Source organism: Hemicordylus capensis, chromosome 5 (assembly GCF_027244095.1).
Source record: "Hemicordylus capensis ecotype Gifberg chromosome 5, rHemCap1.1.pri, whole genome shotgun sequence".
Taxonomy (NCBI): Eukaryota; Metazoa; Chordata; class Lepidosauria; order Squamata; family Cordylidae; genus Hemicordylus; species Hemicordylus capensis.
The window spans coordinates 172,175,768-172,201,905 of NC_069661.1; the positions used below are offsets into that span (position 1 = coordinate 172,175,768).

At 43.7% G+C, this 26,138-nt stretch overlaps 1 protein-coding gene across 7 annotated transcripts in view; it reads right to left on the minus strand.

Moving 5' to 3' along the window:
• Positions 1–331: 331 nt before the first annotated feature.
• CAV1 (caveolin 1) overlaps positions 332–26,138 on the minus strand; it is a 44,051-nt gene continuing 18,244 nt past the window's right edge. For all 7 annotated transcript variants that reach the window (XM_053256081.1, XM_053256084.1, XM_053256083.1 and 4 more), the window contains exon 3: positions 332–5,006. In XM_053256081.1, coding sequence (XP_053112056.1) covers positions 4,665–5,006 — 342 coding nt within the window. In that variant the 3' untranslated portion in view covers positions 332–4,664. The remainder of the gene's footprint in view (positions 5,007–26,138) is intronic.

Consider the following 26,138-nt stretch of genomic DNA (forward strand, 5'->3'; position numbering starts at 1 on the left):
AGCCCGGGCAGGTGCCGGAGCCGCACTGCACCTGGCTGGCAGAGAAGGAAAGCGTGCTAGTGGTGCAGACCTGGGCAGAAGGTTGAGGGGAGGACAGGAGAGACTGGGGCAGAAGGTGGTGGGGGAAGGGGGAACCGCCGGCCCCAAAGAGTGCACAGATGCTCTGTGCGGGGTTGGCTAGTTTGTATTAAATCACTAACTTTCAGGAATGGGACAAAGCTTGATGGAGGCTGTTCTTCCATTAGTATGTACTATTTGACGGAGACTGCCCTTCCGTTCAACACATTTTTTTGAACTTCTGATATTTTCAGAATAGAACTGTCCACAGGAATTTCTATTAAAACAGCTTTTATTGTGCAGATTGTAGCCTTGGTTGTTGAACATGCAGAATAAAAAAGGTGTCAGTTATTATACGACATAAGCATACAATAGCTATGTAAATATCTTGGATCAACAATTTATTTGCATTTGAGAGCTCTTTCTGGATACACTGTTTACACAGTAGATTTCAAAGTGATTTTCCTTATGTATAGATAAAATATATCTTGTTTACATTCTCACCAAAGATGTGCTGTAAATACTGCAAAATATATATCTAATAGTACACTCTCTATTATGTACATAGTAAAAATGTAAAACTAGAGCCAGACCAGTGTTTGTTTTAAATGCAATAGGAGCAAAAGTAGTTTCTAGGTGTACTGTTATGTGCCTCCACAGATGTTTTCTCTGATCTTTGTGGACCTGTTACAACACTGAGGGCACAGTTTAGAATTATAGACAACTAACTGGAATTTTGTCATTGGCTTCAGTAGTGACTCGCACCCTGAGTAAAACAGATCCTGTGGGCAACAGTGCCCAACTTTGTTTTCTTTGTCAGTGTGACAAGGTTTCTGTCGAAATGGAGTGCGGCCTAGGCCTCAGGAAGTGGAATGTGAATAACCACACAGAAGCACCTACTTACAGACTTTCATATAGTACCCTCGCAACTAAGGTCAAACTGGGGCTGTAGTCTATCTAGTCACAATTATAAAGACTTTTCCAGAAATGAATGGATCATATTCTTAGAGGTTATTTACACAATCAAATACTGTGTTCTACCCAGGTTTGGGAGCTGTGTGTGGTCCCAATTTTTGGTTGTGTGGAAACAAGGTAAGAGGAAAACCTCCTCCTACCTTGCTTCCACACAACTGAAAATTGGGAACATACACCGTTTTTGATTGTCTGAATGACTTCTTAGTGTTCTTCTAGTGCCAACACCTCTTCCAACACCAGTGAAATTATAGTCCACAGTCGACAAGACTTGGGGCAAATAGCCTTGCTGTGGGTGGGGCACAACTTTAAAAGAACCTAGTTAAAAATGGAGAAAAGGGATTCCCACCCCACAACAAGATAGCGGAACCTTGCTGAAGGGAAACAGTGAAACTATTCACACGTGCACTGAAAATCAGGCTAAAGAAGCCCAGCCGGGTTTTCGGGGTGTGTGTGTACTCCTGGGATTGGGCTCAATCATGGTGGTGCCTCGGAGGCAAACCCACCTAGGCAGCCTTCCAAAACGAAGTTAGGAAAGTGAGCGCTCTCTAAACTCAGTTTCTGTGATTGTCTGCCAGCCTTGGCTGCTTGTAGCCACGGCTGGCAGACTGAGAAGATCCTGGGCAGCTTTCAGGAGGGGAGGGGGATTCCCACAATGCACTGCATACTTGGGCGGTGCATTATTGGAGTTCCGGGGGGGGGGGGGGACGACACAGAGCAATGCATTCCGGCCCTCCGAGCTACTGGTTATCCACCCACTGAAGAGGACAGTGTCAACCATCTTCGAGGAGATAAGCTCTTTAGGGCTTCCTCCCTGCTAACCCTCTTGCCCTTTCTCACTGCTCATGAGAAAAGGCTCATTGTTTCCTATGTTTATTGTAAAGAGCTAACGAGTATTACTTTTCTTGAATACAGTAGACAAGAGGTCTGTCTCTAAAAGTACTTGAAAATAGAACTAAAATTAAGTAGGACTTTAGAAAAAGTTATCAAGTGGTGGGGGCATGGAGCAGGAGTTGTTGTTACCTATGAAACTTGAATAACAACATTCCATTCATGCCGCTTTCCAAATTGCAATCAATGCACTTCCTAGGGAAAGAATTGCATTTTGCCAGCAAAAAAGTATTGCAGGATAAGTGCTGGGAAAATGTAAATTTCACAAGATGGGAACTATTGCCTTGTAGAAAAAGGAAACTATTCATTTATTGCATAGGAAAATGGTCACTAAGAAGGTCTTTGGAAACAGTTGCCAACATGATACACAGCATACTAGCGATGGTGCAAACCGTGCTGAAGCTGCTGTGGATTCATAAGACAGCCCACACTGTTGAGAATGAGTGGTTGTGCAATTGTGGCAAATGGGAATAACTGTGATGTAACTGTTTGCAGAACAGTGTTGGGACACATTATGAGTCTGTAGCAGCCCCAACGCAGTTTCCACTCTGCCGGTATGCTGTGCATCATGTCGGCCAGTAGCCTGGTGTGTTGTAGAATACTGGTCTGCATGGATCCTGAGAGATCAGTGAGTGATCAGTGTAATTAGCTGTAGCCCAGCCCTGCTTGACCTCAGTTGCTATGGCAATTTATGAAAGCACCCTGCGAAAAGGGAAATGACAAATGCATTTAATTAGAAAACTGAGGCTGATTTCTAGGAATCCTTGGGTTTGGTGTCACAAGTTTGGTGGTGCTGGTGAACTAAGTGTACTATTTTTAAAAGAAGTGTTGAAGCAGCCATACGATATAAAGAACTATGCAGGTATTATCAGAAATAATGCTTGGGCTGTACCTGGAAGGCCATGACAGGTTTTGTGCTTAACAAGACCTTACTTGGGTTGACCCCAAAAGAGCAAGATCAGGCTTTGAAATTCCTCAGTTTGGATTCATAAGAAAGCTTATCTCAGCTAACTTAACCTCACAGCTATTAAAAAAAAAAAGATGCATGCAAAACTGATGAGGGTATTCTCACACCACAGGTACATTATGATGCGGGTAAAAGCTCCATTCAGGTCACAGCATGAACTAATCTTACAAATGCTTTATTTTTGTATTGTTCAGTCACTGACAGTTTCACAAAAATGACCTCCATGAAGACTTCCTGATTGCTGTGTACAGCTCAGCTGAGGAGGAGAAAAAAGTGAATCACAATGTAGTGTTGCTAAAGCAACTCTTTGGTGGATTAGTGTGAAGTTAAGCAAAGCATGAATGCACTAGCAGCATGCTGACCTTGGCTGACCAAGGGATTTTGAAGCTGGCCCTGCTCACAATAAACCAAGAGCAAACCACCCCTTCAAACCCAGTTTATAGCTGGCATGACTCTGCAGTAGTTGGATACACCTTGCTATCCCTTAAAAAAAGAAAGAAAAGAAAAGAACATCGCAGTATCTATCCATTGACTATTATAATAGGGATAAATCATCACACAATATGGGCAGTGCAACAGCGATCCTGTTGATGGAACTGCTTTGGCAATTGGATCCAAAGCCCAACAGATATTTCCACAATACATTTTTGGCTTTGATTTTAATCTCGAATATTGAAAATCTGTAGGAGGCATCGGTCAGTGATGAAGCACATGATTATATGAAGCTCCATGTTTGATCCCTGGCATCTCCAGTAAGCAGATCTCAGGAAGCAGGGAGAGATCTTCCTTCCTGGAGTCCTTCACAAGCAGAGGCTGGACAGCCATCTGCTGGGGATGCTGTAGCTCTGGAATGCCTGCACTGAGCAGGAAGCTGGACTAGATGGTCTCTAAAGTTCCTCCAACTCTATGATTCTCTCTGTGTATGAGACCTAGAGCCACATATAAAAGCCACCAATCAAGAGTTGATGTACAGAGTTAGAGGAATAGTTGGTCAAATTCAGTATAAAAATAATAATGAAGGTGACTCCTTTCAGTGACATATGTCCTTTTAGTGACACATGATATAATCTTTTAGGATGGATAACAGGACACAGCAAACAACGGCAACAGCTGTAGCTTTTTGTGGACACTGAAAGTTATCTTGACTTGAAGGCTCTTTTCTTCTAAAGGCATTTGGTTTCTCTCTCTTTTGAGCATATATATTAGTTAAGTTATTTATTTAGATCTAGAGGGGTGTGTGTGTAGAGCAGTCAGATATAGTCTACTACAGAAAAGGGTTACAGTCAACTGACAATACATCTGAAAAAAGAACATTCGTTTGAAATCTGCCTGCTTGTCACGTCCATTATGCTGCAATAGCTTTAGACCCTTTTTGCTCACAGTAAAATGATGAGCAGTGTGATATTGCTGGAAAGCATTCTTGCAGTTCTTTATTACATCACCGTAAATTTATCTTGCAACAAATGAATGGAAGGGGTAAGCAGAACATCAGTCAGTTTACTAAAGGGTCAGCAAAACAAATAGGTCGATAGAAATGAGAGAGCTTTTAAAAAAAAAATGTAGATTGACCTTCCTCCAGAAAAGAGTGAAGAATATAAATCCAGGAAGAATAATTAAGTAATAATGAAATCTGAATTGATTCTTTGTTGTATTCTGGGTGTGTCCTCAATTGATGCTGTTGTGTGCTGGTCACTTCATTCATCACTGACAATCTTGCGACTGGCACCAAAATAATGGGATGAGGGAAGGCCTTCTCTTCAGGTTCCTTGAATGTCACTTAGATTTCCTTCCGTACTGTTGCTCTGATAGAGCTGAATACTTTGCCAAGAGCCTCCCAGAATGGGTCGCAGAAGGTGTGGACACAGATTGAATAAACCCGGCCAACACACTGGATCTCAATCAAGTAGCTCTTGATGCATGGCACCACTGCCCAGATGTGCAGGAATGACAGAATGGCAAAGTAAATGCCCCAGATGAGAGCCATGGGAATGCCAAAGATTGCGGACAATAAGCGATAAAACCAGTATTTTGTCACAGTGAAGGTGGTGAAGCTAGCTTTCCAGATCCCATCAAAACTGTGGGTTCCCTCTGGTTCGGCAATGACGTCTTCAAAGTCAATCTGCAGACAAAAAGGTGAAAGGAGGTCAGAAGGAAAAGCAAAAAACTGACAACCACGCGGACGCGTGCACAGCACACTCTATCAATTTTAAAAATAAACTTTATACAGAGAATTCATTCATTTCACTTAATACGAGGCAACAGCAATGTTACCTGATATCCACCAGACTACAAGGCTGTTCACATGAGCAGCTGTGCCCAGGCTTGGGCAGCTCTACCTGGGTAGCGCTGCTCACGTGCATCGCTGGAATTGAAGCCGATCCCGGTGCTGCCTCCCTCGTTAGCTCGTGTTTTTTACTTGGGCTTTTACCTGGGAGGTATTTGCACTTGGCTTCATGCTTCGGGGTAAATGTTGAGCGAGGCCACTTCGACCTACACTTGAGGCAATGAGGGAAGCAGCCCCCCCCCCGCTCTCGGCTTTTGTTTTGAAACAAGTTCACATGGCATGCCCCGTCTTTTCCTTCTAGCCAATGGGGGGGGGGGCAGGAGGAGAGTGAGTTCCCTAAAGAGCCATCTGCATTTCTAAAGAGAACATCGCTCTTATGATGCTAATGACTCTACGTCAGTACCTCTCCCTAGTTGCTCCGGCATTTTCAGAAAAAGTAGCTTCAAAAAAGCATTAAAAAAATCTGGAAATATGTTGAGATAAGCTAGAATTCACATCACAAAGCCCTATTTGTGTGTGGAATGGGTCCAAGAATCTCGAAGGGACTTTGGGGTAAGTTTGTCTGGTATGTGAATGCACACAGTCTCCTCTGAAGTAGATTCGGGGTAGAAGTCCTGTGTGTAAAGCCTCCTGGAAAAAATGGCATAAGCACATCCTTTTACCCAGGTCCGGGGTCATGTGTCTGCTTGGGTGGCAGGCAGCCCGAGCAGACACAGAGCTGGGTGCCTAGAGTGCCTGGCTTGAGGGGAGATCCCTCGATGTACCCCACTCCTCGCATGGTGCTTTGAGGGATATCTGGAGGCCTGGCTTCCTTTTCCCGGCCTCCAGAGATCTGTGCAGCTCAGAGCAGCACAGATGGTGCGGGTGTGTGAGTCCCACACCACACAGCAGATCTGTGACTGTCTGCGGGGAAGGTAGGTTCAACCTTCCCCTTCCCCCACCCCAGAAATGCTTGTGTGAACAACCTCAATGTTTGTTTCTGGAAACAAAGGGCAAGGGGTCCAAATACAGCACTAGGAAAAAAATTATTTGAGCAAAGTTGGTGCTAAGATGGCAAGCTATGTCTTGCACATCCAGGCAGAGGTAGGGAAAAAGAAGTTCATTTGCTTTCTCAGATGCCGCAGCTTAAACTACAAACAAGCCACAAGTCAAGCAATTGCTACAATTCATACCAAAATGGCACATCTCCATGATTCGTGCACCAAGCACACTTTTTGACTACACTCTCTCTTTTTTTGTTTTTTTTAAGAACCTTTGTGGCAGTTTTATAGCTAGATTTTGTGGAAGCAAGTACTTTTAATGCATTGGGAGTAACCTCATTAGCATATGGTATGTCAGAAAGTGGCTCAGTTATAGCCCTATTCACGTTATGTTCCACACGCATGCACCAAGTGTACAGTATACAAAGTTACAAATCTGTATACAGGTACAGTTATTTACATGTTATGTCGAACCCAGGTGCAGCAGTACTCTTCCTGTCTATACCATGCATTTGAGGGGCCTGTACCCAGGTTCATTTTTAAAATGAATGCAGGCATAGTTGTTCACACAAAAACATGTACAAGTGTACAAACATCTGCACACTTGTACAACATAATGAGGTCATTCACACAATCAAAAGGCAGGATGCCTCCTAGTACCAGTTGCAGGGGAATTATAGCAGGAGAGAGGGCATGCCCTCAACTCCTGCCTGTGGCTTCCAGCGGCATCTGGTGGGCCATTGTGCGAAACAAGATGCTGGATTAGATGGGCCTTGGGCCTGATCCAGCAGGGCTGTTCTTATGTTCTTATGATCACATGGGGGTGGGCTAGGGGGAAGGCAGGAGCCTCTCTGCCTTCCCTCAGATGATTAGTTGCCCATCAGAGTTCTGCTGCCTGCACACCCACATGACTGGCATGGTGGCAAACCCAGCAATGACTGGGAGTGGGGAAGCAAACCGGGTCTCCTAGGCATCCCACGATGCACTGTATGAGCAGCACAGTGCATTGGGGAAGCTCCATGCTGCCTGGCCACTCCTTCCCCCCCAACTCTATCATGAAGATGGCTGCTGACAGCCCAGGAGCAGCTGCCGGCAGTGCAGAGCCTCAGATAGGCTCAGAGAGTGAGGTAGGAGGTGTGTGCTTATCCTCCTACCTCACTTTAAACCTGGGTAGCTGATCAGGACTACCCAGGAGAGGAGCAGCAGGGTCAGGAGTGATCCCAGGGCCCCAGACAACCAGCCCTATCTCGGTTAGCCCTGTTCTGCCCAAGTAAGGCTGGGCATTAGAATGGGCTCAATGCCTGAATAGGGTCATATGTCCACCTTATGTTGACAGTATATGCTGAACTCTGGGACAACTCGATCACATAGGGTTAATGTTGGGCATTACATTTCAAGCAATATGTATTCACCTGATAGGTTCTGTTCAATCTGGGGTGGGGGGGAGGTGAGGTATAATATGTATAAAGTACAAATACAGATGCCTTTCTGCTACTGTGGAAGTGCTAGTGTGTTCCCTCACAAAATAAGAACAGCCCTGCTGGATCAGGCCCAAGGTCTATCTAGTCCAGGATCCTGTTTCACACAATGGCCCACCAGATGCTTCTGGGGAGTCCACAGGCAAACATATGACTAGTAGCCATTGATAGACCTGCCCTCCATGTCAGTCTAAGCCCCTTTTTAAAGCCATCCAAGCTGATGGCCATCACCACATCCCATGGCAAAGAATGCCATAGATTAATTATTCATTGTGTGAAAAAGTACTTTCTCTTGTTGGTCCTAAATCTTCCGAACTTCAGTTTCATGGGATGATCCCTGGTTCTGGTGTTATGAAAGAGGGAGAAACGTTTCTCTTTGTCCACTCTCTCTAGTCCATGCCTAATTGTATACACTTCAATCATGTCTTCCCTTAGTTGCCTCTTTTCCAAAGTAAAGAGCCCCAGATGCTGTAACCTAGCCTCATTAGGAAGGTGCTCCAGGCCCCTGATCATTTTGGTTGCCCTCTTCTGCACCTTTTCCAGTTCTATAATATCCTTAAGATACAGTGACCAAAACTGTACCCAGTATCCAGATGTGGCTGCACCATGAATGAATGAATCAATTTATTACAGCCATAATAATGATAATACAGAGAACATACAAAGATTAAAACAAGATTAAAAGCAAAATATGCCAGCAGTAATATAATACATAATTATCAGGACAAAACAATAGCTCCTAAGAATTAGATCTTAAACAGGATCTTAGTCTAATAGCGACATAAAAGAATTTTGCCACCCCCTTAGTAATCTCATTATCTTGATCCTCAAGACAAAAATTCAAATAAAAGGGGTCAGCTCTTCCTGGGAATTGCTCTAACAGAGGGAATATGAGTTCTTTCCTAGTATCAGAGTACAGGGAGCAATATAACAGCACATGAGAAACTGTTTCAGGGAGGCCTGCACCACAAGGGCATAGGCCAAAATCTGACGATCCCTTATTAAATCTTTTTTCCAAAAGGGCTGAAGGCAGCACATTCATATGGGCTCTAGTGAAAGCCATCCTAAACTTTAAAAAGTGTTGGGAAGCTAAATATTTAGCACCTCTATTCCCTGAAGGGGGCATGATACTAAAAAATAGAGGAGAGCAGGTCCTATTTCCCCTAGAAACAAGATTCTGGTGCTCAATGTCATGAAGGCGTTGTATATGTGTAACCTTCGCCTTCTCATTTCCCATGAGTAAAATTTCAGAAGGAGATAGACCCATTTGCAATATTTTGTTGTTAACAAATGACAGCCAAGGGCTAGGAAAGGAGTCTCTCCATAGAAACAAAAAATAGGAGGGCTCCTGAATTTCCAAGCAAAGTTTAATCCATCTGGTGAAAGTAAGTTCCCATGCTTTAAAAAAAAAATAGTAAGGGATCCAGATTCCAAACATAATGCTGAATAAGGTACACATCTGGGTACCCCAGGATACACCATAGATTTGTAAAAGGGCATTATAACATTAGCAGTTTTATTTTCAGTCCTCTTCCTAATGATCCCTACTATGGAATTGGCCTTTTTCACAGCTGCTGTGCATTGAATCAACATTTTCAACGAACTGTCCACCATGACCCCAAGATCTCTCTCCTGTTCAGTCACTGACAGCTGAGATCCCATCAGTGTATATGTGAATTTGGGGTTTTTTGCTCCAATATGCTTGACTTTACACTTGCTTACATTTGCCATTCTGTCACCCACTCCCCCAGTCAGGAGAGATCTTTTCGGAGCTCTTCACAATCTGTTATGGATTTCACTTGCCTAAATAGTTTAGTGTCATCTGCAAATTTGGCCACTTCACTGTTTACCCCATCTCATAGATCATTTATGAACAAATTAAAGAGCACTTGTCCCAGTACCGATCCCTGGGGGACCCCAATTTCTAATTCCCTTCATTGTATAAACTGTCAATTTATTCCAACCTGTTTTCTGTCCTTCAACCAGTTACCAATCCACACATGAACCTGTCCCCTTATTCCATGACTCCTAAGTTTACTCAACCTTTGGTGGGGAACTTTGAAGAATAAATATCCTCTCTGTATTTTTGGGCTTTGAATCTTTATTTCTAATCAATGAAAGAAAATAAGCAGATACTACTACTATATCTGTAGAAGTACATATTTTGTAGTTTTATGATGAAACGCCAACATGTCCAGGAAGTTTGTCATAACATTTCCACAAGAAATTTTACAGAAACATGTTGAGACAAAATAGCTTGGCCCATGAATATGTCTTTGATATACTCCATAGCACAGGATATTTACTGCAGCCAAAATAACCAAACAGAGCAGGCATATCAGAAAAAGAAAATACAGAGGCTGGGATCCAAAGACCTATGGAAATGTTTTCTAAATGCACTGGGGTTTTCTCTCTTCCTTCCTTCAATTATTGTGGCTGGGGATTGTGGGAGTTGTAGTTCATCAACAGCTGAGGGTCAGGTTTGCCCACCCCTGCCTTAAAAAACTGCTGCCAAGGGTAAGGATGGTGTACATTGAGGAAGAGGGAGCTCCAACAGGGAGGGGATGCGATGGGTGACCCTCTCCATCACTGGTGGAAGTTAGGCATGTGCCTGAAACGTTTCGGAGGCCATTGTAATGGCCTCTGAAACGTTTCAGTGCTGGGGGGGGGGTATTCAGCATTTTGGCGCTGGCGGGGGTAGTACTTTAAGGGCGGGGGAGGGTGTACTCACCCCCCCCGCATCATTTCCCCCACCGGCGCTCTGTAAACTTTAAGCCCCTCAGGGTGGCACCGTTCCTCCCTGCCACCCCATTCCCCCCGTCGGCCGGAAGTAGTGAGCGCGCATGCGCCCATCATGCGTGCGTGCACACGCCCGTCTGCCGTGCATGTGCATGCATGACGGGTGCATGCGCACTACTTCTGGCCACTTCTGGCTGATGGAGGGAACGGGGCGGCAGGGAGGAATGCTGCCACCCCAAGGGGCTTAAAGTTTACAGAGCACCAGCGGGGGAAATGAGGTGGTGGGGTGAGTACACCCTCCCCCACCCTTAAAGTACTACTCCCGCCGGTGCCGAAGACTCTTCGTGCACATCCCTAGTGGAAGTGACTTACAGAGTTGGGCTGTGGTCTTAATTCAGACCAGTCTGTAGTCCAGTGAACTAGTTCGGTCCAGTTCTGCTGAACCACAGACCAGTCCAGGGTTTGAGGTGGTGTAGGAGTGGGGTGGCATCTTTAAAAGTAAAGCTGTATGGTCCTTACCAGCATAACCGCCACTCAACACAGCTTCCTACTGCAATGGCATTCCATCCAGCAGCCCGTGGCTCCATCACTCACCTGGCCTCCACACATGCATGGAGGCCATTTGCATGGTGAGCAACATCATGCTGACCATGCAAAAGACCTCTGTGCTTGCACAGAGGCCAGGTGAGCGACAGAGGTGTGCTGCCACTACATGTGGGCTGCTGGGGGAGTGGTGCAGCAGCAGGACACTGCGTGGACCAGTGGTCACTCTGGTAAGGACATTGTGGCTTTACTATTAAAGCTGCTACTTGCCCTCCCCCCTGCACCACCTCAAACTGCCGAACTGGACCAAACTGGTTCATTGGACCACACACCATTCCAAATTTGGACCATGGCCCGAACTGTAGCCTGTGCACATCCCTAGTGCCTTGTTCTTGCATATGAAGCACTCTAGACCCAAGGTGATAGTCCCAGTTCCTGAAACATTAAGAAAAAGTTTTACTAAGGTATTAAAGATCTACTCGCTGTAGGCATAAATAGCAAGAGTAAGATTCTATTTCACACACAAGTTGTATGGCAAATATAATTTACTTTGGGGGGAAAATGCTATTTACCTGCTGTATCACTCCAATTTAAAACAAATATAGCAATGTACAATAAACTCTTGACATTCTGTTTGCCCTTTCAAAGCAGCATTATATTGCTAAAGTTACATAGGAATTATTTTTCCAAAGCAATACATTCTTCAAAATTCTTTAAGTGTATGATTGCCCTTTTATGTATATGATCTTTTCCTCACTAGAAGACCAATTAGACAATAAGTAAAGAACTGAAAAACATTAATTTACAAATTGTGATTTGATTTTTATAATACAAATTATATGAAAAAGAATGAGGGGATCAGGTTTCTTTTCCCTACATCTAAGATCAGTGAATAGTTTTCTAGTTCATATGAGCTTTAGACTAAATTTAGAGTTAAAAAATAGCACTCAGTGGGTGATATGATGTGGAAAATTACTCAAAGTGGTCCCACTGGAATTTAAAAATGCCCAACTTGTCCTTTTAATTTCAGTGGGTCACTACTATGAATAATTTTCCACATCGCCCACCAAAACCGGTAGAGAAAACCAGCAGGAGGGAGGAATATGAGCTGTACACCTGTGTAGGTCTATAACCATCCAAATTCAACATGACCTGTGATGAAGAATATGGAAAATGAATTTCTGGAAGCTTTCTTAGTACAGGGAACATATTTCTGGGTTGGCAAGGCTAACTTTAATCTTGTGATGCACATAAAATAAAAAGTATATTCCAATGACGTATTTCCATTGGCAATTTACTGGTGCTGAATAGTTTATACTTTTAAATGTTTATAAAGGATGTTGACTACTTTTATGCAGCATTCTGGCTTATAAATCACCTCAATTAATTTAAAAGTACATGTTAAACACAAATCTAGCCAGGTTACTTCTAAAGTATATTTATTAACAATCCTTTCACGATGTGTTTGATGTTACCTGACTTAAAATTGTCTACCAGACTGTGTTGAAATTGCTCAATATGTTGAGCAGATTCAATGGCTTTATCAGAAAAAAGTGTACTATTCACAAAGCAAAAACATATTTCTTTTGGTGACAGAAAATTGATGGTTGTGTCACAGAGAAAGCCTGCCACATGAGATTTGTACATGGAGATTTAACACTATTCTAGGGGCAGTGTATTTTATTTTATTCCAGTACTCTTACAGTATGAGGTGCCCAGCTACTGAAAAGTCATACTTTCCATTTTCTGCCTGTTCAATAGCTACAATATCTATTTTGCCATTGTACATATCAAAAGGGAACTATTTGACTCGTGAAACACCAGTTTCTTAAAAATAATATTTAAAACCCATTGATAATATTGAGTGGGGTTGTGAAATTCTGAGAAGTGGAAAACTGGAGCTAAATCTGCATGATGTACAGGGCGGGTGGTGGGGGGCACCCAGGGGAACATAAATATATATTCTCTAAGTGTTAAGGAAAACTCAAATTTTGATATTCCAAAATACCTTAAGTGGGATGTCCCAGGTAGGGATATGCACGAATTGCGATTCGAACAGCGATTTGCTGCACAGCCCAGGCACCTTTAAAAGGGCAACATTCCACTTTAGGTATTTGGACCACTAGCCTCCCCCAACCAAGTCTCAGTTATACAAGCCAGGTTGGCTCCTTCATCCACAATCAAGTCATGGATGATTTCAATCTTATTTTGAAATCTGGCATTAAAAGGAGCATTGTTAGATTCGGTTGGAATGACTCCTCGAGGTCTGAAAGCTGACCGGGCAGCTGAAAGGGAAAACAGTAATTAAATTACTGGGCTCCTTTCCCCTGTAATGGCATGCTGGCCTGCCAACGCCCAATCCTCTATTCTCTACCACTACTGAAATAGACGCAATGTCACCCCAATCAGAAAAATCAACATATATGTCTTTATGCAGGCAATGTGTTCAGGACTGAGACTGTAAACAAACATTTGTCTATAATAGTCAATCTTCATTAGATGACCTCAAAATATCTTCTGTGTTGAGATACCATATTTAATCAACTAGTTAAAAAGTCTATTATGGCTGAGAAACAGCCATAAATTGACACAAACAGTCCATTTACTGCATTATCAGTAGTCAGAAAAATTTCATAAACTTGATTGATGTGAGGAGTTTTAACAGTGCACATCAGTAGTGTGTGAAGCTGCAAGCCTGCTTGAAAACTATAATTATAATTATAAGTAACACCGACATGTCCAAGAAATAGAGGAATCATTGTATTAGGTTAGGCACTTCCTCATGTATGACTGCGTGTGCGCTCTCTCTCTCTCTCTCAACTGCATCTGCTAATGAGTGTTACAAATGTGACAACCATGACATATTCTAAGGGTTAAGGAGCTAGGAAAGCACTTAGCAAGTGCAGGCAGAGAACCATTTCAGGTACACATGTTGACCTCAATAAATTTTGATCACCATTACTAGGAATGGTGACTGAGGTCCTGCAAAAGGCTTCATCTGTCAGTTGAAGGCTTTTGTTCTTTTCCCAATGTGTTGTATGATACCATTATGACATCATAACTCAGGGATAAGGCTAAGAAATTATTTAAGAGCCTCCTCAGGTCCTCACCTCACTCCCATACTATGGATCATGATGTCATTATATAATGGCCATTGTGATGGATGCTTGATGAGAGGTCTTGTCATCAAATCACCAATGCACATGGTGGTTCAGTCTTTGGGGGACTAGGAGTCCACTTAGATAAACAATGATGAACTACAAGCAATGATGACCCACTTCAGTGGCCTGTACTGGCAAAATACAAGGCAGAAAAGAACATTATAGAGACAAAGGTCATGAAACTGGAAAAAAGAAGCATTTAGTATTCCCAAGCACAGGAAGAGAAAGCAAAAAGAGAAAGCAAAAGAGAAAGCAAAATATCAAAGCAAAATTCTACTTTTCTGTGTAAAACTTCCATCATATGTACACATACAAACTGTTCCGCAGCAGATCTTGAACTAAAATCCATAGGTTTATTTGGTTTAAGTCAGTATCAAACAAGAAGGGATGATATGCTAAGAGAGAGAAACGTATTCAGACTGTACACAAGTTCAGGTGTCTGTATACATGCACACATGTATATATTGTGTGTGTGAATGACTGTAAATAAGTTCATTTTAAGGTGAACATGGGTATAAGTTCCCTCAAAAGCAGTGTATAGATAGGAACTGTAGTATGCACATGTGTTGAACATATGTAAATAACTTAAATAAATAATAATGTGTGCAGATCTGTATTTACATACAGGAGATCTTCTCCCGAGCACTGAAAAGAGCTCTGGGTCGGTCTGTGGGGAGAGCGGGTTACACTTACCCTCCCCAAAGATGATCGTCCATGTTTCCCTGGGCGGGTGGATCACCTGCTCAAATGATTGACGGCTTCTCCCTGCAACTCCGGGGGGTCGAAGTGCAGGGAAGCCCTTCTAACCTCATTTAGAAGGGAGGCTACTTAGGCGGGTTTGCCACCATTTCGCTGCTAGGATCGGGCCCAATCCCGGCAGTTCATACGTGCATGCAAAACCAGGCTAGGCTCCCTTAGCCCAGTTTTGCATGCATGTGTGAATAGCCTCATAGTGTACACAGGTTGTATGTCTGTTGAATGTAACATGTGAAGATGGCTTAAGTAGATAAGTAATCCTTCAACTATGTATTCCTGCTTGATCATTATGTTTTCTTGGACAATTTACAAAATGATTTGGTAATGTACCTGCTGGATCTCAGACTGGATGAAGCTTCCACAGTTCATGGCATTGGAGTAAAATAATGTCCTTATGTAAAGGCCAATTAATCAAATGATGAGCTAGAATTTATAAATCAGTTGTGGATGGCTCACCAAGCTGTTGCTGAAGTTGATATCACAGTAGTGATATAGTATGTTGACCATATTATACCACAACAGGTTGAAGAGGCAGGAAGGATCAGGCCAGCCCCCAGCATTTTGGTGCCTGAGGTGGAAAATCTTCTTGCTTAAATGGCACTCACATTGTTCTGCCTCAAGTGGCTACCTAAGGTGACTACCTCACAGAATAGCTTCTTTGGCTGGATGAGGCAAAGAGATGAAAATATAATTTAAATTGTAAACAAAGAATCCTGGTGTGTGTGTTAATGTATACCCTTATTTTAGAACAGGGAATATTATTATAGTGGACTCCACATTTTAAAAGTTGAATGGTTGAAAAGCTGCTTTTTTGTCAATTCATACACAGAAGTCTGGAAACACAATAATCTGTAAAAGAGATGAAACTGGTTTGCCAGAGCCATCACTGCACCACAGTGGGCTTCTTCAGGTTTACTGTCCTGCTATCCTCTTTGGTCAAACCAGTCTTGCTGGTTTTTGAAGCACAACAAATGTCTCTATTGTATCACTTTGAGCTCTGAAAAATCTATGGTCTGTATACAGCCCAATATATTCCAAAGCAAGCTGGTGTTCTTTCTCCGATTTCTGGTTGACAATTGTGACACAATGGCAGTCTTGCTATATGCATAAAGGGAAAAGAGAGAGAAAGAGAGAGAAAAAGAAAGCATGGGAGATGCAGGAAACTTGGACTAGGCTTTGCTATGCTGTGGATTTCACAGTAATTTAAAAAAATTGTAGGAATTTTCACTGAGTTTGGGAGAGCAATACTCTAGAGAGCAATACTGTACTCTTGACCTAGGTGCTGGCTGGCTGGATCAGGACAACTGTGTGGGAAATTGTGAGTCCATTAATTTGCCACTGAAGATGGAAGTGAAACAAGATGTAAAGGTCATTCACATGATCATTGCAGCCCAGAGGGGAGGGCGCGGGGGGGGATGGCAAGATGGATCTTATTTTCCCCTCAGATGGTCTGGCTCTTTGTGTGTCCACATGATCTTTGTGGCTCTGAGCGGATCTCTGGAGCAGCGCTGATCTCTGGAGGCTGGGAAAATTCCAGGCCTCCAAGAATCCCCAAATGCACCACACAAGTAGTACGCACTTGAGGAATTCCCCCCTCAAGCCAGGCACTCTAGGCACCAGGCTCTATGTCTGCTTGGGCTGTTTGCAGCCTTAGCATACACACAACCCCCAACCTGGGGTAAAGGGCACGTATGCACCCTTTAACCCAGGAAAAACCCAGGTAAATAACTTGGGCTACTGGGGAAGGAAGTGCCAGGATTGGCCCAGATCCTGGTGCTTCACATGAGCAGCCCTACCCAGGTACAGCCCTGTATTGTGATAATCACACCCAAGGAGGATGTTTCTCCACCATTCCCTGTGACTTTCACTGACATTTTGAAAGTATACACAAAGTCATTTAATGAAAAAACTCAGAAATACATCAAAATATATAATTGTGACAAACTAAACATTAATTTCCTACTTCACATAGCCCCCCAAATACATGGTAGCTGGACTACACATAGATGTGGATTTGCTCTTCAGAAGCATGGGAAAATGGGTGGAGGTGAGGGAGATAACATTACTTGTGTTGCAGTTGCCAGGCAACAGCAGCCACTGTTGACTTTGGAGCAGTAGCTGGGACTGTGTGTGCAAAATGGCCACAGGCGTGCAGTGGAGAAGGCAGGTCACCAAGCTAGGATTCTGCACACACACCAAGGGTAGCTCAAGAGGGGAAAAGGAAGAGTAACACCCCTTCAATTAGCCCCCGCTTTCTCTTTCAGAAATGTGGGACACAGCTTGCCTTTTCTATGCCCCCTTCAATTTTTTTTTTAATGATGGACACCCCAGTGCCAAGGGAGCTTATTTAGTCAGAACATTCCACTCGTCTCATACAAAGCTGATAAGTGTCTTTTTTTGTAAAAGGACACATTCTATATGGAATGTCTAGGATTTCAAAAGGCAACAGCTAAAAAGAATTAACAGATCCTTCTTAATTAATGACACTGCGGCTCCATAAGATTCTTATGGCTTCTAATTAAGAAAACAGACATGTTAAGAGTATTGTAACAAGCCTAGTTTAAGAGTGATTTCCAAACCATTGTTAAAGTGTTTACATATATATACATACACATACATATATAAACACACACACACACACACACACACACACACACACACGATATAATATAAAATATACCTCTCTCCTACAATTCACAAGGCACATTACAGTATGGATAATGGAAAAATAGGCTAGAATCCAATGTTGGAAGTGGGATCGATAAGAGAGAGGCAGGGATTGGGCACGGCTCACATATCATGCAGAGTTCTGCAGGCCTTTTCTGCACCACAGGAGCTGCTGCATCTTCCAAATGCAAGTTGCGCTAGAGTGTGCACTCTCACAAATGCTAAAATTGCCCAAGGGAGTTAGTTGTGCCATTGCACAGCCACTGGAAACAATGGCCATGCGACTGTACAGCTCCTTACACCATTTCAGTGCAGCACAATTTACGTCTGGAGTCAAAGCAGTACCCACAGTACGCAAACCGCTCACAGAACCCTACACAGTCCATGAGCCATTGTCTTTTGCTCCATTTGCTATGGAGGTGCTGCTTCTGATTCCTAAAAGGCTTGTTGGGTGGTGGGTTTTTTTGGTCTGTTTTGTCTTTTGCAAAGGTGGTCTGTCACCATGCTATCATCATTTAAATTTGTTTCACAGGGAGTGAAGATGATTACAATACTATTAAAAATCTCTGCTGTACATTGCATGATCATTGAACTCATTAATACTGTAGATAAGTTAAGGCCTCTGCTCTTAGTAAACTCTTCCTCTTTCAATCACCAAGGATTCGGTAATACATTGTTACCAAGAATGACTGTCAGAATAAGGGGGCTGTTTTTGGAAATAATAAAAATGTCATTTTCAAGGGCGAATAACGTGTCCTTGTGTGCTTACTGACCCAAACTGTATAGCAGAAAAGATTATAACAATAGAAAAAGATTTTATCACACTCATGTTCCCATAGAGCTCAGTTTCCTTTTGAAACAATTCACTTGGAGCAAATATGCATTGCTCATAACATGGCCATAACTATGAGTCATAGAAATCTCATTTGGGGAAAGCAGGACCATCAGACTTGGAATAATACCAGAGAATGAGTTTACTGAGATAGGCATGTTACTTAGAAGGAGAGAAATAAGATGGTGGGATTTTCCCTTAGGTTCTGAACATTCCTGAGGCTATAATAATTACATGACAATTAACAATCACATGGATAATTTTGTAAATTAGCTTTAACTAGGGAAACTATTTGCAATGAGCGGCCAAAATTACAAAGAAAGTACTGGAGCTATGAAGGGTTTTTCTGACCAGCACTTTCCCATTTCCTTTGGAATATACATGTAACCAACAGACTTCCGGATATTCACTCCAGCTTATCAAAGAAACACTGGAGGGGAAAATCACAATAGGTCAACACACACATCATGTAAGAGATAAAGTGTAGAAGAAGCAGGATTGTTTGGGGACTGAAACATCTACATGGCAGGACAGCCAGGGTTCTAATCTATCAACACTTCCCTTACAACCATGCAATCCAAACAATTTAGCAAGGCAGGTTTTTTTTTGGTGGTGGTGGTGGGGAAATCCCCCTGTCAAATCCACCACACTCTGCTGCTCTGTACCTGGAGGGAATCCAGATTAAACCTGAAGAACGGGGCCACTATTGATGAACCACTGTTCATTGCTTGACTAAGGAGGCTGTTTGAATCACGGAGGCTGTTTGAATCATGTCTCTTTTTGAACTGAATATGAAGAAGTATTCACATGACCCAACAGGTAATATCATGTGAGCAGCAGTAGGAAGAGTGGAGTTATTGTGGCAGGTCCTGTGGCCATGATCCTTCTCTCCACATGGACTCAGTATCCCATTGAGTTGGGTGAACAGCGGAGCTAAAATCTGAGTGCCAAAGTGAAGGACATGAAAGTTCAATGCATATACTGGGGTTAAACATCTTTCAAAAACCTAAGTCACAGTCAGCTCTTCTGGTGGCAGTCAGAATCACAGACAGCTGCCAAACCTTCCATACTTTCCCATGGTTGCCAATTCAATACTGAAGTCTGCTATTAGAGAAGGAGACCCATGTTTCTGTTTTTCAGAATGGTCAATGCTGAATCAGGAACAGATGGAGTTGCTGTAGGAGCTGCCTCTTCTGGTTGTGCAACCATTTGCGGAAGGGCATGTCCTTACCCCCAACCGTTGCACAGCCAGAAGAGGCCCTTGATTGCCCTTCTCTGTGGTACATTGAGAGCCAAACTACAAAGTACTTTAAGCATGTGCTTTGCATGTGTGTGCATGCTTTTAATGTTCACCCTGATCAGCAACCCTTCCCCACAAACTGGAACTGTGGTGGAGGAATGGGAGAACACCTTCCTACTACTCATGGAGCCTGTTCCCATGATCACTAGAAAGCGGGCTAAAGGTGGCTAGGCCACCTAATTATCCCTCCCCTTAAATGAGGTTAATGGAGCGAGTGCTCTGTCAACCTTGTTTTTCTGATTGTGTGCTACTCCGGTGTGCGGAGGCACATGAGTAGACCCCCAACTGGGAGGCTACAAGCAGAATCCCAGTGTTGGGGGTCCCTCCAGAATGGCCCACGTGCTCACGCAAGGCATCCTGGCACTTCCAGGGGCTGGGTGGCCTCTGATCGCCGCAGCCCCCACCGGCTCCGTGATGGAGCTGGTAGTCATGTGGGCGGCTGATTCGGCCGCCCAGGGCTACAGGACTGATAGTCTGCGGGGAGAGCAGGCTAAGCCTCTGAACCCTCCCAGACTCTACCCACCGCTCGTGGGTTGAGCCTCTTGGTCTTAATCTGGATTGGACCTCCAACATCTATTTGCCAAGGATAAAAGTTTCCATTGGTGCCAATGGAAATAACAGCTGTGGAGAGGTGTAATCCGGATCGGGTTAGGGCTAAATCGTCCTCCCTCACTGCAGTCTTGATCCACTGAGGCTATTTAACATTATAAAAAGATGTACAGTCATCCCTTGACAACCATGGTTTTACCAACCGTGGTAAATGAGTATATGTGAATAGGAAATTGTGACAGGTCTTGCCAACCACGGGCCGAGTATCTACAGTTGGCGAGGTTTTTAGTGATTTGGGAAGGGGGTTTCAGTGATTTTGGTTCAGAGGTTCAATCTGCTCATTCCTCTTGGTGACCCTTGCTGATCTTGCTGTCCCTTGCCAATTTAAAATGCCTTTGAGTAATTGGGGGGGGGGTTTTAAAAATTTCCAGAAGTTCGATCTGCTCAGTCTTCTTGGTGACTCTTGGCAATATTACAGGATTTTTGGGTGATTTTTTATGGTGTTTTTTGTTTTGTTCTGTATTTCCCCCTTTATTTTTAAGATCTCTTTGCGGACATGGTTCCCCTAACCCCAGTTCCCAGAGACTTTAATGCCTTGCCAGCCACAAATTTGCCAACGGCAAGGTTTTGCCAGAATGGAACCCTAGCGGTTGGCGAGAGATGTCTGTATGTACTTGCAAAGTACAGACTTAAAATGTCTGGTTTGATCTTTAGCTGGTTAATCCTGCATGCTGCACTTTGTTCCTTGCCATAGTGCTCATTTCTGAAAGCTAGATGTCACAAAGCCCTTTCACTTGCTTCTTACTTTCAAAGTGGGGATGTATCATTTGACCAATGAGTCTACTGCCAGTCTGCACTTGGTGATAACATCTTCTGTTTTCTTGCTGAAGGGACATTTGAATCCTTCAGCTCCCTTACTGTCTTTTAAAAAACCCAGCCCATGTTTTCGACAGGCTGTCTAAGGAATGCAGCACTTTCACCTTTAGCTGTGATGGAATCTTTTCTCCTTCCTATTTGAGGAGCTGAACTTTGATAAGTTACCATTTTGTTGAAAACACTGCAAATGCGCCAGATATAAACAACTCTGTGGACCATATTCATCCCTCATGCAATTCTTCCTAAACCCATGAACTCTACATCCTGGAGGATTCTGGCCTTCTCTCAAGTGAGGGCTAGAGTTTAAAGCTGTTAACTGAGATGCCCTGGAGCGGGGGACTGCAGTGCATCGCTTGACTTAGATGTCCAGAAACTTTCAAGTTAGCAAGCACGGCTCTCTTTTTGTGACATCATCAAAACCAAGTGGAGCTGGGTTCTTGTTTAATGATGCACAGAAGCCCAAGTGCAGAATTTCATCGGACTGCCCCACCCAACATGCACTTCTCTTCAATTCACATGCCATATCTATAGCCTTCTACAGAACACTCATTTTCATGTATGAAACATCCATGAGCTGGAAAGGCAGAAGCCCAGTTCACTTGTCATAACATGTATAGTGAGCATGCGAGAAGGGGAAGGCTAGGATCATGCTTGCTAGCATTCCAGGGACCACTTCATGCCAAAAGCAGGGTCTCAGGTGGCACATATGGAGCTTGGTACTCATGTAGGGCCTGTACACAGGGTCTGCTGAACGCACATAAGTGAGAGCAGGTACTATTCAACCCCCTTTCATGCTTGCTGTATAGGGATGACTCCAAGGGGTAGGAAGGGATAGTGAGTGCTCCCCCCCAATATTCTATACACACACACACACACACCCTTCCTTGCACTCTCCCATCCACCAGTCTGGAATTTTAGAGCAAAATGTCAGTATACTATGATCCTATAGCTTGAATTATTTTAAAAGATCTCCATTCATTTCACCTTAAAGCATTTCATTCACTTACTCCTCTTCCCAGAAAAATCAGCAGAAGCCAGTGCAGCCAGACAGGTAGGAGACTCCTCTAGCCTCCCAGGAGCCAGTTCAATCTCTTAGCTTCCTTCCTAGCCAGGAATTACACACTATGTATGCCAAGGGATTCATCTCTCCTGTAGATTTCAGCTGACCTTTCTCCCCCACCTCACTTTTTCCTGCCATGTGGTGTTGGCTAGGAAGAGAAAATGAGTCTGGAAAGCAGACTGGAATTTTTGGCCTAATCCAAAGACAGTAAGGGTATTCATACAACCGGGGGGGGGGGGGGGGAGACTGCACAAAATTTACCTTCCCCCCAGATGGTTTCCATGCCCCTCCTGCCATCTCCTGGCTGCATGGCTTGGCCGCACACATGAGCGGCTGTCCCGGGAACTGTGTGGCTTTCTGGAGGCTAGGACAATGCATCCTGGCCTCTGGGAATCCCACAATGCATTGCATGATGAACGTGGTACATTGGGCAATTCCCCGATGAGGCAGGTTGTCTAGGTACCTGTATCTGTGACCGTCACACAACCATGGAACTAGGGTTAAGGTAGGGCCGGAATGGGGGCACTGAGAGGGCGGTGGAATATATGTGGGAAGGGCTGCGGGTTTTGAGCAGAATGGGTACTTAAGGATGGGAATATTCACTGCTGCCAAGTGCAGCGGGGAGCAGGGGCGCCCCGTGGGTGGGGTGCACCGGAAATAGGCCCTGTTGCCCTGTGGGCCAGTCCAAGCCTGGGTTAAGGGCACGCTTGCACCCTGAACCTTGGCTAATAGCCAGGCTATGAAGCTGGGTTTGGTGGTGCGATACCACCGGGATCTGTGAGGATCCTTGTGGTTCTCATGGGCAGCCAAGCCTAGGCTTGGCTGCTCATGAGAACAGCCTTAGTATTTTCTAAGAGGACTCTGGCTCATTTTCTGAATAAGTTTGAAGATGTGAAGCAAACTTCATGAACAAGGTAAATAAACTAACATTCATTACCTTAGCTCTAGGTATTTAATGTACAGCAAAATCTTCATTCTTTGCCTTATCTCTCCCCCCACCCTGCCCAAACTAGTTGCTCTAGAGTTGACCCTGTTGCTGTACATGCCCTGTTTATGTGAATAGGGCTAGAGAGGATGTCCTTACATTTGTATGCTTACATTTATATAAAGGAGTACTGCCAATTCTCCAAGCTAATAAGAGATACTTAGTTTTCTTAGCTTACTAGATGTCCTCCCTCCCAAGTACAATCATTTCACAAAGGGTTCTCTTTTGCATACTTGGAGGTACCCTAAGGGAAGTTGGGGGCAGGGTTTGTCATCTTATTTTTGCCAGCAGTGTAAGCAGGTGATTCAATGCTGGGATTCAGGACACAGCACAGGCATAAAGTGCTGCTTTCCATGCCCAGTGAGGGGTGGATTTGGATGACATGCTGAAGTGGGAAAAGCAAACATGCAGATGTCTTGAGCACTCTCCTTCTGTGTGTCTGGTGTGATGTTGCACAAAGAAACATGGGAACCATATGCTGGGACAGCTGCTTGTCAAAAAGCCACTTTCAGAGACCCTGGATAGGCCATTCGTTACCCGCAATAAATGGCTGTTATGACTTTTCTACACATGGTTTGCACATAGTTAGCCTGTCACTATGGCAAGCAAACATTTTCTTGTGCACTGATGAACCATGGGCATTGGCATTAAAGTAGAAATGAAGGGTACATAAGGGTTCAATTATACTGGGCGGAAAGGAGCATAAACAGAACGAGAATTTGATTAGAATAAACACAAACTACTTGTGAACCACTAAAATCCTCACAAATGTTCAAAATGTTCTGTGAGCAAAGAAGAAGGGTGGTCTTCTTCCTATGCACACTAAGGAATACTTCTGCAAGGGCCAACTACAAAAAACATTTCCTCACTTTTACAACTATTTGTACTAGAGTAAACAAACGGACCACAAAAATGATCAGGCTGGCCTCTCAATCACCATGTGTTTCATCAAAGCTTAGCTAATTTGGAGGATTCGTTATATTTTTGAAGGCTAAAGACAAACAACATCAACAGCAAACAAACTCATGGCATTACAAAGTGAACTTCCAAACCTTCAGATTTGGGTAAATTATTCCTCTCAGGCTTCTCTCCGAATGCCATGGTTACAGGATTTATGGGTGGGAAGATCCTCACCATGATGTGAGGGAAGGATCTTTCCAGTACAGTGCTTGTCTCTGCAGACAAGTGCTTAAGCATGGAATACAGGGGGCGCAGTTTCATTATGGGGCGGGGGTAGGGCTTGTAGGCGCAGTCTTGGAAATGCTGTATGCGACTGTGCTGTTTTTGGTTAATCCATTCCTTGATCCAGGCCAGCTTTTGAAAGGGGCTTTAGTTACTTGTATTCCAGTCCTGAAGTAGGGGCAGGGCTAACAAACAGCCAGCAGCAAGGGCAATGAGGGCATAATATCTATTTCATTAAACTATTAATATCCCTGATTCCACCCCACTGCCTTGTCTTTGCATACTACAATTCTTTCCCTTGGATTCTATAGTGACTATAGCATCCCTAGATTCCATAATAACTGAACAGGCTTATTGTAGCAGATTTAACCCAGCCTTTGTCTTAGAGCAAGCTCATGTGAGGGGAAGAAAAACGATGAATCATCCTCTCTCTTGCTTTCATTCATAAAGATAAGACTGCTCCCCAAAACTTTCCTGGTAGATAATATGCTGCCACCACACCCACTTATCAAGAGCTTATTGCCCCCTGGCTTGGGTGAATTTCCAGGGAAACATTCCTTCTCTTTACTATTGGAAAAGTGTACAAAAACCTCCATGTGCACCTACATGTGTTGAGAAAACTTGGTAGAGTTGCTGAACAATCAAATTGAAGTGTGTTTGCACCAGAGTAAACCCCTTTCCAGCTCCCCTTTCCTGAGTTAAAAATCCACTCAAAGAGGCTGGTTAAAATTGCAAAGAACAAAACAAGAAAAATAAACTTTATTCAAAATACTACAGACTGTTTCCGCCTGAGGCTTTCCCAGCTTTTAGTTACAGGTAGAAAGAACATAGTAGCGGCAAAAATACTTCAAAAAGCACCCTCAGATGATACTGAGGTGGCATACTTTAAAAATCATGATTACCCAGTTGCAAAGTACATAGATGTAAGGAAAAAAGTACCTTGAAGAGTTTATAGCAGGGCTGCACAACTCAAATTCCCTGGCAGGCCAGAACCATCCACAACTTGGAGTGCAGAGGCCAAAGTCAATTTTTAGCACATTATTACATTAAAATTAATAAAATTATTATTAGTTACTTATGGATCTATTCCCCCTGTCAATGGACCCATAGTTTCAACCAAGGATAGTGGCCAGAGAATAGGTTCTGTCCCTGCTCAATCAGTGGGGCCCCTAGAGTGGCATGCCAGCCCCAAACAAATGCCAAGTCCTCTCCTTTCCCTAAACTGTTGTTGCTTTCAGTCTGCAATGCTAGGCATGCTTACATGGGAGTAAGCCTCACCGGGCACACCATGGAGCATATTTCTGAGAAAGCATGCACAGGCTGGTGCTAAAAGGCAGTTTCCAGCTCCTGTGCTATTGCAGGATACCTGGGGGCCAGAAATCTGGCCCCCCAGCCTTATGTTGTGCAGGCTTGGTTTATAGAGACTTTTGCAACACCCTGTTGGAATGGTGCAGGCTCAGAGTTTCTTAGCTTAGCTGCATTACAGATAAAACACCATAGAACAGTTGTAAGGATATGCAGGGCACACAAAAGCAAAAATAAGTTTCTGACGGAAACTGACTAGCAAACGGTTCCCTAGACTAAATTTCCAGAAGCCAGAAGCCCTGGCTTCCTTCCCCCTTGAACTCACCCCAAATTTTAGGAGAGAATTCAAGCTTTCTGCAATCCTGTCTCCCAAGGATCTGCAGATGTCCTTCCATGAGAGAATTTTCCAGGCTTGCTATTGACCATGAAGCAGTAAAATTCCATTGCTCCTCACTAAGCCTTCCGCCTGTCCTCTCTTGCCCATCTGCTTCTGCCCAAAGCACTCTCTCTTCTTGCCTCACAGACCTCTAGATCCCACCCACCGTGTGCTGAGT